The sequence below is a fragment of the Watersipora subatra genome, chromosome 11 (genome assembly GCF_963576615.1).
Source record: "Watersipora subatra chromosome 11, tzWatSuba1.1, whole genome shotgun sequence".
In the NCBI taxonomy this organism is placed as follows: domain Eukaryota; kingdom Metazoa; phylum Bryozoa; class Gymnolaemata; order Cheilostomatida; family Watersiporidae; genus Watersipora; species Watersipora subatra.
This window is the reverse complement of record NC_088718.1, coordinates 25,325,475-25,340,013: the sequence shown is the minus strand read 5'-3', so window position 1 is coordinate 25,340,013 and position 14,539 is coordinate 25,325,475. Positions and strand designations below refer to the sequence as shown.

Here is a 14,539-nt window from a genome sequence, read left to right as displayed (position 1 = left end):
TCTGATAATTCGAACACTTTTGCTCGGTCCCTTGAAGTTCGAGTTATCCATGTTTGACTGTATATTGATAAAAAAATTTAAAATAAAATTATAGGTATTTTGTTGTTATTACTTATATTGTTAAAATAATTGTTTTGCTGTATTACTGTCATTTTCTTCTGCAGACTGGACTATGTCTGAAGCTAAGTGCCTTTTGCTAGATGGAGGAATGGCTTCCCAGCTCATAGCTAATGGTTTTAGTGACATAAACTTTGATCCTTTGTGGAGTGCAAGACTGCTTTCAACCAACCCTGAGGCTGTTACAGGTTAGCACTGAAAACAAAGGCTATAGAAAAGTTGAACTACCGTTAGGTCAAAGACTATTCCAGTTTTTCTGCTTGAAAAGAGTTCTTTCAAATTTCTTACATGTATTCTACTTGGTATTAGTAAAACATTCCTGCTATTGCTTGAAGGGGTATGTCATAAAACACTGTTGAGGAAAACAAGTATCCATATAGTCTGGTGGCCACAGGGCATTTTTGTGTCGTTTTTTTGCCAAGGTGGCACGACAATAGGGTATAACGAATCTCAGGTTTAATGGATAGAATAAAACATCTCCTAACCTTTTTACTATACCTACCGAAATTATTCTTGTCAAGCAGTGATTATTTGTCATTAAAAGATGGGTAGAAATACATAAATGAGATTTCCCTTGCGCCATGCGCAGTTAGCCAAATCAGCCAATCAGCTAGGTGAACATAAATCTATGCATTTGTTTAATACGGGGCGTATTTGCTTTCACCGATAACATTTGTGCTCTTAGTCTGTTTCCGCTGTTCCGTGTTAGAAACTGCCGTATACGTCGGTTAGTAGTAGTGCAAATTTAGTATCTTCTATTTAAATGGATTACCACAGCTAGCTATTATCGGTTACATAATTCATTATAATCAGGTTTTACATGCTAAGAAGCCAACAAAGTTTTACTAACGGAAAAAAGCTATAATCCAAAGTTTTTATGAGATGTAGAGCACCATCTACAAACAGTCAGATCGCAGCTCGCAGTGTTAGTCGTATGTAAATGCCACACTGAATGCTTGAGGAAGATTGCTAGTGAGTCGAAATAACAAAGAGCTTCTCAAGTTGCAAAGAATCTCAAACCCCTAAAAAAAAAAGGTGAGATGATAGCAAACTCATTTACTTAATATTTATGAATAATTAATCAAAGATTAAATGCATTGCTTTATTGAAAATCTTGCGTTTCCTTCACTGTGTACTGTAGTCAGTTGGATCAATGAGTGATAGGTGTTGATTATAATGAATCAAGCTCTTAAGTCAAACTTCTCAGTCCAGATTTTACATATTGGTTACAAACTAATAATACAATAAACTACTCCCTGTCGTAGGTATTGTTGCTGTGTCTTTAGACACTCACTGTTTCATACACTCAATAGCTTAACTCAATTTGTTTAATTTTTAGGCTAAAACGGTAGCACTACATAACATTATAAGCTACTTATATTATTGGGTTTCATAAATAGAATACCTAGATTGGGTATTTTTTTAATAAACCAGTAATACTGGACTATTTGTAATATAGCATGCCTCTGCTGATTTTTATTAAGACTTAGCTCGCCTATTTACAAAATTGGAGACTGTATTGCTCTTTGAAACGTCAAACCAATATCAACACAAAGTGTAGTACCTTTATGCAAATGTATGATTGTTATTTAACTGATGGTTTGGTTAGTTTTAAGTTACTATATTGTGTCATGCAGAACTTATCAGTACTGTATTATTGTGTTATTACACTATATTCTATCGTATTATAATAGCCGTATTATGTTGTATTGAACTGATTTGAATTGTGTTATAGGATTGACATGTTGCATTATGTTGTGTGATATTATATATATTAATACATATTTTGTTGTATTTTAATCAATTGTATTATATTGTATTGTTATAGCACTCACATATCAATTATTACCTTACAGAAGTATGCGATGTATGAATTAACTAATTATTGTTGTGGTTAAAGCTGAAGGGGGTACATCTATTACTTTTATGTAGGGCTATGCACATTGCGTACACGTTCAAATCAGTATTGTAGCTCTTCCTATTTTCAAGTTTTAAATTTATTGCTACATGCTTTGATAGATCGTTTTTCGGGTAGGTTATGATCGATAAATATTGCACCATAAATGTATGTCACCTCTTATATGTCTATATGATCATTTTGTATTTTGAACTTATTGTCTGTAATGGATGCGATTCTTTACATTGTAGTCGGCCGCCAGGGACTTGCTATGACAAACATTTCTCGCCATCACCTTAGCCACTGATCTGCCAGAAACCCTCTTCATACTCGTTACATTGATACCTGTACAACTACTGATTGACAGGCTATACTGTATACCTCATTGGGTACACTGGTTGTGACGCAGACTAACTAACGAATCTAATGTAAACTTAATCTTTTAAATGAAATTATTATTATTAAAATTATTTCTTTTTTATTTAATTGACATCAATATGCGAAATTTCTGGCTTAGCTTTAGATTTATGGTACTGGTAGCATGTTAAAACCATGCAGTATTTTGAAACCATGTATGGTTGAAATGTTGAATGTAACCAGTATGATGGAATGTGTGGTGCAATATGTTCGATGACAACCAACTTTCTGGATGATTAATTAATATCATGTCTTTGTATGGGTATCTCAGTACTTATGATGACTAGTATGAAGACTATGAAGACTTATGAAAACTAGTATGATTATTATATAGCATGTTTACCAAAGTACATAGTCTGTTTATCATGATACATCAAAAACTGTTAATTGATTCTAGAAAGCATATTGCAAAGTATTTAATAAAACTATTACATAATTATAATCTTAAAGCTCATCATCACCGTCTAATTGATTACCATCCTCAATCTCGTCAGTCATTTCATTACTGCACTCTACACAGCCGCATAGACTTGTGAAAACTCTTTTTGCATGAGCAACTGGTCCATTGGACAAGCTGCCTAAGAATAGCTCTTTGCTCATCAGGAAAGCATTGCCAAGAAATCTCATCATCGTCTTTACTCCAGACATGGTTTGTGGGATCTGGGGGCACCACAAATGGTTGAATTTTCCACTCCTGTATTGCTGCTTAGTAATTGACCCTCATTAAATGCCGACGGAGAGAACCCTCTTGGTGGAAGGTTTTTTTGGAAGGTCATAAGATGTCCTTGATGAGAACAACCTGTATCTGGCGTCGGCTTCACTTGTAGAATCAGACTTGCCATAAAGATGCAGTGTTGAACGTGTTAGTGCGTTGAACAACCTTTTATCTATTAGAATGTGGTAGTTGATTATATTGAATTATGTAATCCATGACAGCTAGCTTTGGAAATCGGTATAATTAGTAAATTAAAGTTTTCGATCATTACTCCAAACGCCGGCGGTCGCTCGATGAGACAGGAAACTGACTACAAACCTAATTAATATCGGGGTAATTTAATACCCCCGTACTACAGCATGACGTAAATGTTGGTCTACGGCTCTGATTAGCTGGTCCGACTGACTGCACACGGCGTAAGAAAAAATTTATTTTTGTATAACTACTCACCATTTAATGGCAAATTACTCTTAGCTTATCAACTAAAATAGCGGTAGGAAACTAAATTAATAATGAATAAATTAGAAACATGTTAAAAGTGTCAAGCTACCATAGACCCCATCTTCTGCCACCTGTTGACACGATAATGCCCTGTGGCCACCAGACTAATAAACTTGGAGTTACCTCTGCATGTCTCGTTAAATGATGATGTGTCATTTGTAGAGATTAATCTATCAGTGGCATGTGAGTCAATGCGCTGTGTTTAGCATACACCAAAAGAATGTTCCAAAAGCAAGCCTTAGGTTATCTTAGACTAAAATCATTGACATTTTTTATAATAAGGGCCATGCTGGTCTATCAACCACGGATGATGGTTGGAAAAGATTGCATCACTCAGGATTCGAACCCATGACTTTCAGCATGGTAGCCCGGCACGCTACCATCTGTGCGAACTCATTAGTGATGTTGAGTAACTGAGCATATAGTTATTACATCTGACAGTTTCTTGTGGCCCCTCAGAATGACCAGCCTACCAGGTTGCTAGTATTTGTAAAGATCTCAGGCCACAACTTTTACTTATTCAGCGCTACGTGTACTTTTATTCAACTGACCCTCCCGACTTGTTTATTATCTCCTGCCGCGTACTTGAATCAAAACAAAAGCTACAGTATTCCTCGTACAGATCTAAGGAATCCACAATTGACATCCGAGTTACGCGTGTGTACTCAACGCGCAAACCTTGTCTATCTAAATTTAGTTCCAAATAAAGAACTATTTTTATTGGTTGTAATATTTATATAGAATGACGCTATTTTTTGGGGGTTATTGTTTAATTACATCTAGTTAAAAGCTGCGTATAAAAGATGACTCCAAGTTTATGAGTATGTATAATCCTCACCAAATCGCTTATCATGTACCTCCTTCATGATAGATATACTGTCGTCTGGGGTCCTCTGGAGTCCTCTGGGGTATGTGTAAAGAATCGGGTAGACCTGTAGTTCCTGCTTGCTATTTAGAATCACTCCTGCTAAATGCTTATAGAGTTTTGGCAGAAATTATTCCAACATAAAAAAGCTCTCTACCATCTGTAACCGTTTTTGTAAAATGTACGAGAGCCATGTACTTGTATGCATCATTGTGTCATCATGTACTTGTATGCATCATTGTGTCATCTAATGGCTGATTATAAAGTGTTTCTTTTTGCAGAGGCACATCAGGCTTTTGTAAAGTCTGGGGCAGACATCATTGAGACTAATACTTATCAGGTTTCCATTGAGGGATTTCACAAATACCTTGACCTCTCCTCGGAAGAAACCCTTCAACTTGTCAGGGATTCCGTTTCTTTAGCACGAAATGCTATTCAACCTCAAGCAACAGGCAAAAGGATGTACGTACAGGCAGCGCTTAACCCTACTTGTCATCTTCACTTGCATCTTGTTTGTGTAGCGCATTAACATACGAATAGCCATGATGTGTATTTTATGTGTTGGACCAGGGAGTACTACACAACCTCTATTAGAATGCCATGGCCCTGTATTTTTCAACACTTTTCATATAGTGACGTTTTATTAGAGGTGACATTTATTGAGATTTATATATATATATATATATATATATATATATATATATATATATATATATATATATATATATAGATATATATATATATATATATATAGAGGATCTCGCTTTAACAGTTGTAAAGAAAAAATTGTAAAGTTTTGGAATTAGAAAACGAACTTCATTACACCATAACAGTGGCTACCATTACGTCATACGGTCTGCCTGAAGAGTATTCTCATCATTCATCAAAATGCTTTAAAATCTTCAGGTCAGATTGTAAGCTGCAGTAAGAACAAATGTGAAGACAATGGACCGAACTTAAACCTTATCGACTTCAAATCAGATTGTGGTTCTGATGATTGTGACAATTGATCTTTTCAGGTACACCATCACTAAAACTATGGCAACCACTACAGCAACAACGAAAGGATTAATTGTTATTGATGTAGCTGAGTCTTTATTAGTACATTTTGTGGATACTTTTTCATTGATCATTTATATTGTGGTTTTGTTGAGATCAAAAAGTGTCGAAGTGGTGGTCAAATTGAGGCGACTTTCAATTAGGGGCTGAACGCTGTATTTTTTATTCCTTCTCCAATATTGGCGTTCTATTCGAGGTGGCATTCAAATAAGGTGCCATTCCGTTAGGTTTTACGATGTGCTAATGTTTTTTCACGATAAGCTTTCTGCATTTGCTATTTCTCGTGACTACTATGTTGATGATATACCGGCCATTTGAATTACACATCCAATGCTATATCAAGGATTACTTTACTATCGTTATAAATTGCAAAGAATTGATGTGACGCAAGTATCGACTCCACTAACTTTCAAAGACATTTCGAACCACCACAACATGTTGGCCATTGAAAGCTTCGGCCAAAAAAATTTTATGCACTGACGAAATGCATGATTTGCACGGGTACAGTTTTGTTTTCAAATAAAAATGTTGGTCTACGCCAATGAAAAGGAAAACTAATGCATCTGTGAGTTAATTTCAGTGAACATGAGATCGATTCCATTCTATTCATTTTTAACTTTTGAACGAAGATGCCAGAACCTCACACAAACAGCTACTTATATCTGAATGAAGACATTTTCACTTCTAACAACTATGTGAAGGCCTCACCCCCCCCCCCTCGGTGTCAATTGGAACTGTCGTACAATCTTTGAGATTGTGTTTTAATAGATGTAATCGGCTAAAGTCGCCAAGTGTTTGCTCTAGTCCAGTTCACTTCACAAACCAGACTTATGTACTCTCATATGTCAGCTGTGTATTTCATTGTTGAGTGTTGACCTTGAATATTGACCTTGACTTTACTCTATCTAAGTGTCCTATTACTCTTATGTAAGACTAGTATGTGCTGCACTCCTGTGCACCACAGGACACCTCCGTGAGACATCGTCATGAGTAATCAGTATGTGTGCAATTAATTCTGTCTCGATAAATTTCTTTATCTGGACATAATTGTGTATTCGGTAAAACGTAATATTTGACAGGAACGGGTAAGGTCGTTATAACTTTCATTTTAAATTTTTACATCTTTTGATACCATGAAAAATTACACAAATGCGTTGTAGAATGAGAACAAACACGTTTTTGGCCATTTTCGAAAGAACCGTGAGCATGTCTGTGTCTTACCATTTATCAATATTATTACAGTTTACGGTATTATTATTACTAATAAAATATGGATGAAATAACTCTCAGTAATGCTTGCTATTCTTCAATAAAAATCACCCAAAGTCCATAGATCTAAAATTAGGAAAAAATTCGGAGCTGTGATGTGTGTAGCACGACTGGCTAACAATAAATTGCGATAAAAAATAAGTTTGTAAAATGCAAAACTACGCTCAGGATAAGTTGTTAACATATTTTTATTGGCTCAATGCATGCAGATAATTGTTTCCTTGCATTTGAGTGCAGGTGCTATAGGATAATTTATTAACTACTGGTAAATCTAAAGAGTTGAGGCATGGGACAGAAAAACGACAATGTAGTGTTGTGGTAGCGTTATTGCTGATGAATCTGATGCCCGGGGTTTGATTCCCTCGATAGGGAATTTTTTCCCTACGCTCTTGGAGTGGCTTCGACCACTGCTCTTGTTATAATATATATTGCAGGTTTCTTGTAGACTTGTAGCGGGCTCTATAGGTCCCTACGGAGTTGCTCTTCACGATGGCTCGGAGTATACTGGTCACTATATAGAACACATGTCTATGCAGCAATTGCAAGATTGGCATAGACCAAAGATGAAAGTAAGTAGTTTACCTACTGATTGGTTAGTTTAGAGAGTCTTTCAAATCACTGTGCCACTTTTAAGAGTTGAGAGAATGGCTTAGTTGAGGTTATTTCTGCACTGGTTTTTTGGTACATTGATCTTAATTAGTCGAACATATATACTAAAAGTTCATTTATTGATACTAGTTCATTCGTTGGTAGTAGTTCATCCGTTGGTAGTAGTTTATCCGTTGGTAGTAGTTCATACGTTGGTAGTAGTTCATACGTTGGTAGTAGTTTATCCGTTGGTAGTAGTTCATCTGTTGATAGTAGTTTATCCGTTGGTAGTAGTTCATCCGTTGGTACTAGTTCATACGTTGGTAGTAGTTTATCTGTTGGTAGTAGTTCATCCGTTGGTGGTAGTTCATACGTTGATAGTAGTTCATACGTTGGTAATAGTTCATACGTTGGTAATAGTTCATACGTTGGTAGTAGTTTATCCATTGGTAGTAGTTCGTCTGTTGATAGTAGTTCATCTGTTGGTAGTAGTTCATCCGTTGGTGGTAGTTCATATGTTGATAGTAGTTCATACGTTGGCAATAGTTCATACGTTGGTAGTAGTTCATACGTTGGTAGTAGTTCATACGTTGGTTGTAGTTCATCCATTGGTAGTAGTTCATACGTTGGTAGTAGTTCATACGTTGGTTGTAGTTCATCCGTTGGTAGTAGTTCATACGTTGGTAATAGTTCATCCGTTGATAGTAGTTCATCCGTTGGTAGTAATTCATACGTTGGTAGTAGTTTATCCGTTGGTAGTAGTTTATCCGTTGGTAGTAGCTTATCCGTTGGTAGTAGTTTATCCGTTGGTAGTAGTTTATCCGTTGGTAGTAGTTTATCCGTTGGTAATGGTTCATACGTTGGTAATAGTTCATACGTTGGTAGTAGTTCATACGTTGGTAGTAGTTCATACGTTGGTTGTAGTTCATCCGTTGATAGTAGTTCATCCGTTGGTAGTAGTTTATCCGTTGGTAGTAGTTTATCTGTTGGTAGTAGGTTATCCGTTGGTAATAGTTCATCCGTTGGTAGTAGTTCATACGTTGGTAGTAGTTTATCCGTTGGTAGTAGTTTATCCGTTGGTAATGGTTCATACGTTGGTAATAGTTCATACGTTGGTAGTAGTTCATACGTTGGTAGTAGTTCATCCGTTGGTAGTAGTTCATCCGTTGGTAGTAGTTTATACGTTGATAGTAGTTCATCTGTTGGTGGTAGTTCATACGTTGGTAGTAGTTCATCCGTTGGTAGTAGTTTATCTGTTGGTAGTAGTTCATCCATTGGTAGTAGTTCATACGTTGGTAGTAGTTTATCCGTTGGTAGTAGTTTATCCGTTGGTAATAGTTCATACGTTGATAGTAGTTCATACGTTGGTTGTAGTTCATCCGTTGGTAGTAGTTCATACGTTGATAGTAGTTCATCCGTTGGTAGTAGTTCATATGTTGGTTGTAGTTCATCCGTTGGTAGTAGTTCATACGTTGGTAGTAGTTCATCCGTTGGTAGGAGTTCATCCATTGGTAGTAGTTCATACGTTGGTAGTAGTTCATCCGTTGGTAGTAGTTTATCCGTTGATAATAGTTCATCCGTTGGTAGTAGTTCATCCGTTGGTAGTAGTTCATACGTTGGTTGTAGTTCATCCGTTGATAGTAGTTCATACGTTGGTAGTAGTTCATCCGTTGATAGTAGTTTATCTGTTGGTAGTAGTTCATCCGTTGGTAGTAGTTCATCCGTTGATAGTAGTTCCTACGTTGATAGTAGTTCATCCATTGATAGTAGTTCATACGTTGGTAGTAGTTTATCCGTTGGTAGTAGTTCATACGTTGGTAGTAGTTCATCCGTTGGTAGTAGTTCATACGTTGGTGGTAGTTCATACGTTGGTAGTAGTTGATATGTTGGTAGTAGTTCATACGTTGGTAGTAGTTCATCCGTTGGTAGTAGTTCATACGTTGGTGGTAGTTCATCCGTTGGTAGTAGTTCATACATTGGTAGTAGTTTATCCGTTGATAGTAGTTCATACGTTGGTAGTAGTTTATCTGTTGGTAGTAGTTCATCCGTTGGTAGTAGTTCATCCGTTGATAGTAGTTCATACGTTGGTAGTAGTTCATCCATTGATAGTAGTTCATACGTTGGTAGTAGTTTATCCGTTGGTAGTAGTTCATACGTTGGTGGTAGTTCATGCGTTGGTAGTAGTTAATCCGTTGGTAGTAGTTCATACATTGGTAGTAGTTCATACGTTGGTGGTAGTTCATCCGTGGGTAGTAGTTCATATGTTGGTAGTAGTTCATACGTTGGTAGTAGTTCATGTGTTGGTAGTAGTTTATCCGTTGATAGTAGTTCATATGTTGGTGGTAGTTCATACGTTGGTAGTAGTTTATCCGTTGGTTGTAGTTCATACGTTGGTAGTAGTTCATACGTTGGTGGTAGTTCATCCATTGGTAGTAGTTCATACATTGATTGTAGTTCATCCGTTGATAGTAGTTGATCCGTTGGTAGTAGTTCATCCGTTGGTAGTTGTTCATACGTTGGTAGTAGTTCATCCGTTGATAGTAGTTCATATGTTGGTAGTAGTTCATCCGTTGGTAGTAGTTCATCCGTTGGTAGTAGTTCATACGTTGATTGTAGTTCATCCGTTGATAGTAGTTGATCCGTTGGTAGTAGTTCATCCGTTGGTAGTAGTTCATGCGTTGGTAGAAGTTCATATGTTGGTAGTAGTTCATCCGTTGGTAGTAGTTCATCCATTGATAGTAGTTCATACGTTGATAGTAGTTCATACGTTGGTAGTAGTTCATACGTTGGTAGTAGTTCATACGTTGGTAGTAGTTCATCCGTTGGTGGTAGTTCATCCGTTGATTGTAGTTCATCCGTTGATAGTAGTTCATCCGTTGGTAGTAGTTCATACGTTGGTAGTAGTTCATACGTTGGTAGTAGTTCATCCGTTGGTAGTACTTCATACATTGATTGTAGTTCATCCGTTGGTAGTAGTTCATACGTTGGTAGTAGTTCATCCGTTGGTAGTAGTTCATCCATTGATAGTAGTTCATACGTTGATAGTTGTTCATACGTTGGTAGTAGTTCATACGTTGGTAGTAGTTCATACGTTGGTAGTAGTTCATCCGTTGGTAGTAGTTCATACGTTGGTAGTAGTTCATCCGTTGGTAGTAGTTCATCCGTTGGTAGTAGTTCATACGTTGGTAGTAGTTCATACGTTGGTAGTAGTTCATCCGTTGATAGTAGTTGATCCGTTGGTAGTAGTTCATCCGTTGGTAGTAGTTCATACGTTGGTAGTAGTTCATATGTTGGTAGTAGTTCATCCGTTGGTAGTAGTTCATCCATTGATAGTAGTTTATACGTTGATAGTAGTTCATCCGTTGGTGGTAGTTCATACGTTGGTAGTAGTTCATACGTTGGTAGTAGTTCATCCGTTGATAGTTGTTCATACGTTGGTAGTAGTTCATACGCTGATGGTAGTTTATCCGTTGGTAGTAGTTCATACGTTGCTAGTAGTTCATCTGTTGGTAGTAGTTCATCCCGTTGGTAGTAGTTCATATGTTGGTAGTAGTTCATACGTTGGTAGTAGTTCATCCGTTGGTTGTAGTTCATACATTGGTAGTAGTTCATATGTTGGTAGTAGTGCATACGCTGATAGTAGTTCATACGTTGGTAGTAGTTCATACGCTGATGGTAGTTTATCCGTTGGTAGTAGTTCATATGTTGGTAGTAGTTTATCCGTTGGTAGTAGTTCATATGTTGGTAGTAGTTCATACGTTGGTAGTAGTTCATACGCTGATGGTAGTTTATCCGTTGGTAGTAGTTCATATGTTGGTAGTAGTTCATCCCGTTGGTAGTAGTTCATATGTTGGTAGTAGTTCATACGTTGGTAGTAGTTCATATGTTGATAGTAGTTCATCCGTTGGTAGTAGTTCATATGTTGGTAGTAGTTCATATGTTGGTAGTAGTTCATACGTTGGTAGTAGTTCATACGCTGATGGTAGTTTATCCGTTGGTAGTAGTTCATCCGTTGGTGGTAGTTCATACGTTGGTAGTAGTTCATACGTTGGTAGTAGTTCATCCGTTGGTAGTAGTTCATCCGTTGGTAGTAGTTCATACGTTGGTAGTAGTTCATACATTGGTAGTAGTTCATACGTTGATAGTAGTTCATACGTTGGTAGTAGTTCATACGTTGGTAGTAGTTCATATGTTGGTAGTAGTTCATATGTTGGTAGTAGTTCATACGTTGGTAGTAGTTCATCCGTTGGTAGTAGTTCATATGTTGATAATAGTTCATACGTTGGTAGTAGTTCATACGTTGGTAGTAGTTCATCCGTTGGTAGTAGTTCATCCGTTGATAGTAGTTCATACGTTGGTAGTAGTTCATACGTTGGTAGTAGTTCATACGTTGGTAGTAGTTCATACGTTGGTAGTAGTTCATACGTTGATAGTAGTTCATCCGTTGGTTGTAGTTCATATGTTGGTTGTAGTTCATACGTTGATAGTAGTTCATATGTTGATAGTAGTTCATACGTTGATAGTAGTTCATACGTTGGTAGTAGTTCATACGTTGGTAGTAGTTCATACGTTGGTAGTAGTTCATACGTTGATAGTAGTTCATACGTTGGTAGTAGTTCATACGTTGGTAGTAGTTCATCCGTTGGTGGTAGTTCATACGTTGATAGTAGTTCATACGTTGGTAGTAGTTCATACGTTGGTAGTAGTTCATACGTTGGTAGTAGTTCATCCGTTGGTAGTAGTTCATACGTTGGTAGTAGTTCATATGTTGGTAGTAGTTCATATGTTGGTAGTAGTTCATACGTTGGTAGTAGTTCATCCGTTGGTAGTAGTTCATATGTTGATAGTAGTTCATACGTTGGTAGTAGTTCATCCGTTGGTAGTAGTTCATATGTTGATAGTAGTTCATACGTTGGTAGTAGTTCATCCGTTGGTAGTAGTTCATATGTTGATAGTAGTTCATCCGTTGGTAGTAGTTCATCCGTTGATTGTAGTTCATCCGTTGATAGTAGTTCATCCGTTGATAGTAGTTCATCCGTTGGTGGTAGTTCATACGTTGGTAGTAGTTCATACGTTGGTAGTAGTTCATCCGTTGATAGTTGTTCATACGTTGGTAGTAGTTCATACGCTGATGGTAGTTTATCCGTTGGTAGTAGTTCATACGTTGGTAGTAGTTCATCTGTTGGTAGTAGTTCATCCCGTTGGTAGTAGTTCATATGTTGGTAGTAGTTCATACGTTGGTAGTAGTTCATCCATTGGTTGTAGTTCATACATTGGTAGTAGTTCATATGTTGGTAGTAGTGCATACGCTGATAGTAGTTCATACGTTGGTAGTAGTTCATACGCTGATGGTAGTTTATCCGTTGGTAGTAGTTCATATGTTGGTAGTAGTTTATCCGTTGGTAGTAGTTCATATGTTGGTAGTAGTTCATACGTTGGTAGTAGTTCATACGCTGATGGTAGTTTATCCGTTGGTAGTAGTTCATATGTTGGTAGTAGTTCATCCCGTTGGTAGTAGTTCATATGTTGGTAGTAGTTCATACGTTGGTAGTAGTTCATATGTTGATAGTAGTTCATCCGTTGGTAGTAGTTCATATGTTGGTAGTAGTTCATATGTTGGTAGTAGTTCATACGTTGGTAGTAGTTCATACGTTGGTAGTAGTTCATACATTGGTAGTAGTTCATCCGTTGGTAGTAGTTCATACGTTGGTAGTAGTTCATCCGTTGATAGTAGTTCATACGTTGATAGTAGTTCATACGTTGGTAGTAGTTCATACGCTGATGGTAGTTTATCCGTTGGTAGTAGTTCATATGTTGGTAGTAGTTTATCCGTTGGTAGTAGTTCATATGTTGGTAGTAGTTCATACGTTGGTAGTAGTTCATACGCTGATGGTAGTTTATCCGTTGGTAGTAGTTCATATGTTGGTAGTAGTTCATCCCGTTGGTAGTAGTTCATATGTTGGTAGTAGTTCATACGTTGGTAGTAGTTCATATGTTGATAGTAGTTCATCCGTTGGTAGTAGTTCATATGTTGGTAGTAGTTCATATGTTGGTAGTAGTTCATACATTGGTAGTAGTTCATACGCTGATGGTAGTTTATCCGTTGGTAGTAGTTCATCCGTTGGTGGTAGTTCATACGTTGGTAGTAGTTCATACGTTGGTAGTAGTTCATCCGTTGGTAGTAGTTCATCCGTTGGTAGTAGTTCATACGTTGGTAGTAGTTCATACATTGGTAGTAGTTCATCCGTTGGTAGTAGTTCATACGTTGGTAGTAGTTCATCCGTTGATAGTAGTTCATACGTTGATAGTAGTTCATCCGTTGGTAGTAGTTCATACGTTGGTAGTAGTTCATATGTTGGTAGTAGTTCATCCGTTGGTAGTAGTTCATCCATTGATAGTAGTTTATACGTTGATAGTTGTTCATACGTTGGTAGTAGTTCATACGTTGGTAGTAGTTCATACGTTGGTAGTAGTTCATATGTTGGTAGTAGTTCATACGTTGGTAGTAGTTCATCCGTTGGTAGTAGTTCATCCGTTGGTAGTAGTTCATCCGTTGATTGTAGTTCATCCGTTGATAGTAGTTCATCCGTTGGTAGTAGTTCATCCGTTGATAGTAGTTCATACGTTGGTAGTAGTTCATACGTTGGTAGTAGTTCATACGTTGGTAGTAGTTCATACGTTGGTAGTAGTTCATACGTTGGTAGTAGTTCATACGTTGGTAGTAGTTCATACGTTGGTAGTAGTTCATACGTTGGTAGTAGTTCATCCGTTGGTAGTAGTTCATCCGTTGGTAGTAGTTCATCCGTTGATTGTAGTTCATCCGTTGATAGTAGTTCATCCGTTGGTGGTAGTTCATACGTTGGTAGTAGTTCATACGTTGGTAGTAGTTCATCCGTTGATAGTTGTTCATACGTTGGTAGTAGTTCATACGCTGATGGTAGTTTATCCGTTGGTAGTAGTTCATACGTTGGTAGTAGTTCATATGTTGGTAGTAGTTCATCCCGTTGGTAGTAGTTCATACGTTGGTAGTAGTTCATACGTTGGTAGTAGTTCATCCGTTGGTGGTAGTTCATCCGTTGATTGTAGTTCATCCGTTGATAGTAGTTCATCC

The 14,539-nt window shown here is 37.3% G+C and overlaps 1 protein-coding gene across 1 annotated transcript in view; it reads left to right on the top strand.

Annotated features, from left to right (window-relative positions):
• The window catches only part of LOC137408389 (uncharacterized), a 42,262-nt gene that overhangs the window by 18,504 nt on the left and 9,219 nt on the right, over positions 1–14,539 (top strand). The window contains exons 2-4 of the mRNA XM_068094902.1: positions 165–305; positions 4,794–4,974; positions 7,286–7,409. Of these exons, the coding sequence (XP_067951003.1) occupies positions 173–305; positions 4,794–4,974; positions 7,286–7,409 (438 nt within the window). The 5' untranslated portion in view covers positions 165–172. The remainder of the gene's footprint in view (positions 1–164; positions 306–4,793; positions 4,975–7,285; positions 7,410–14,539) is intronic.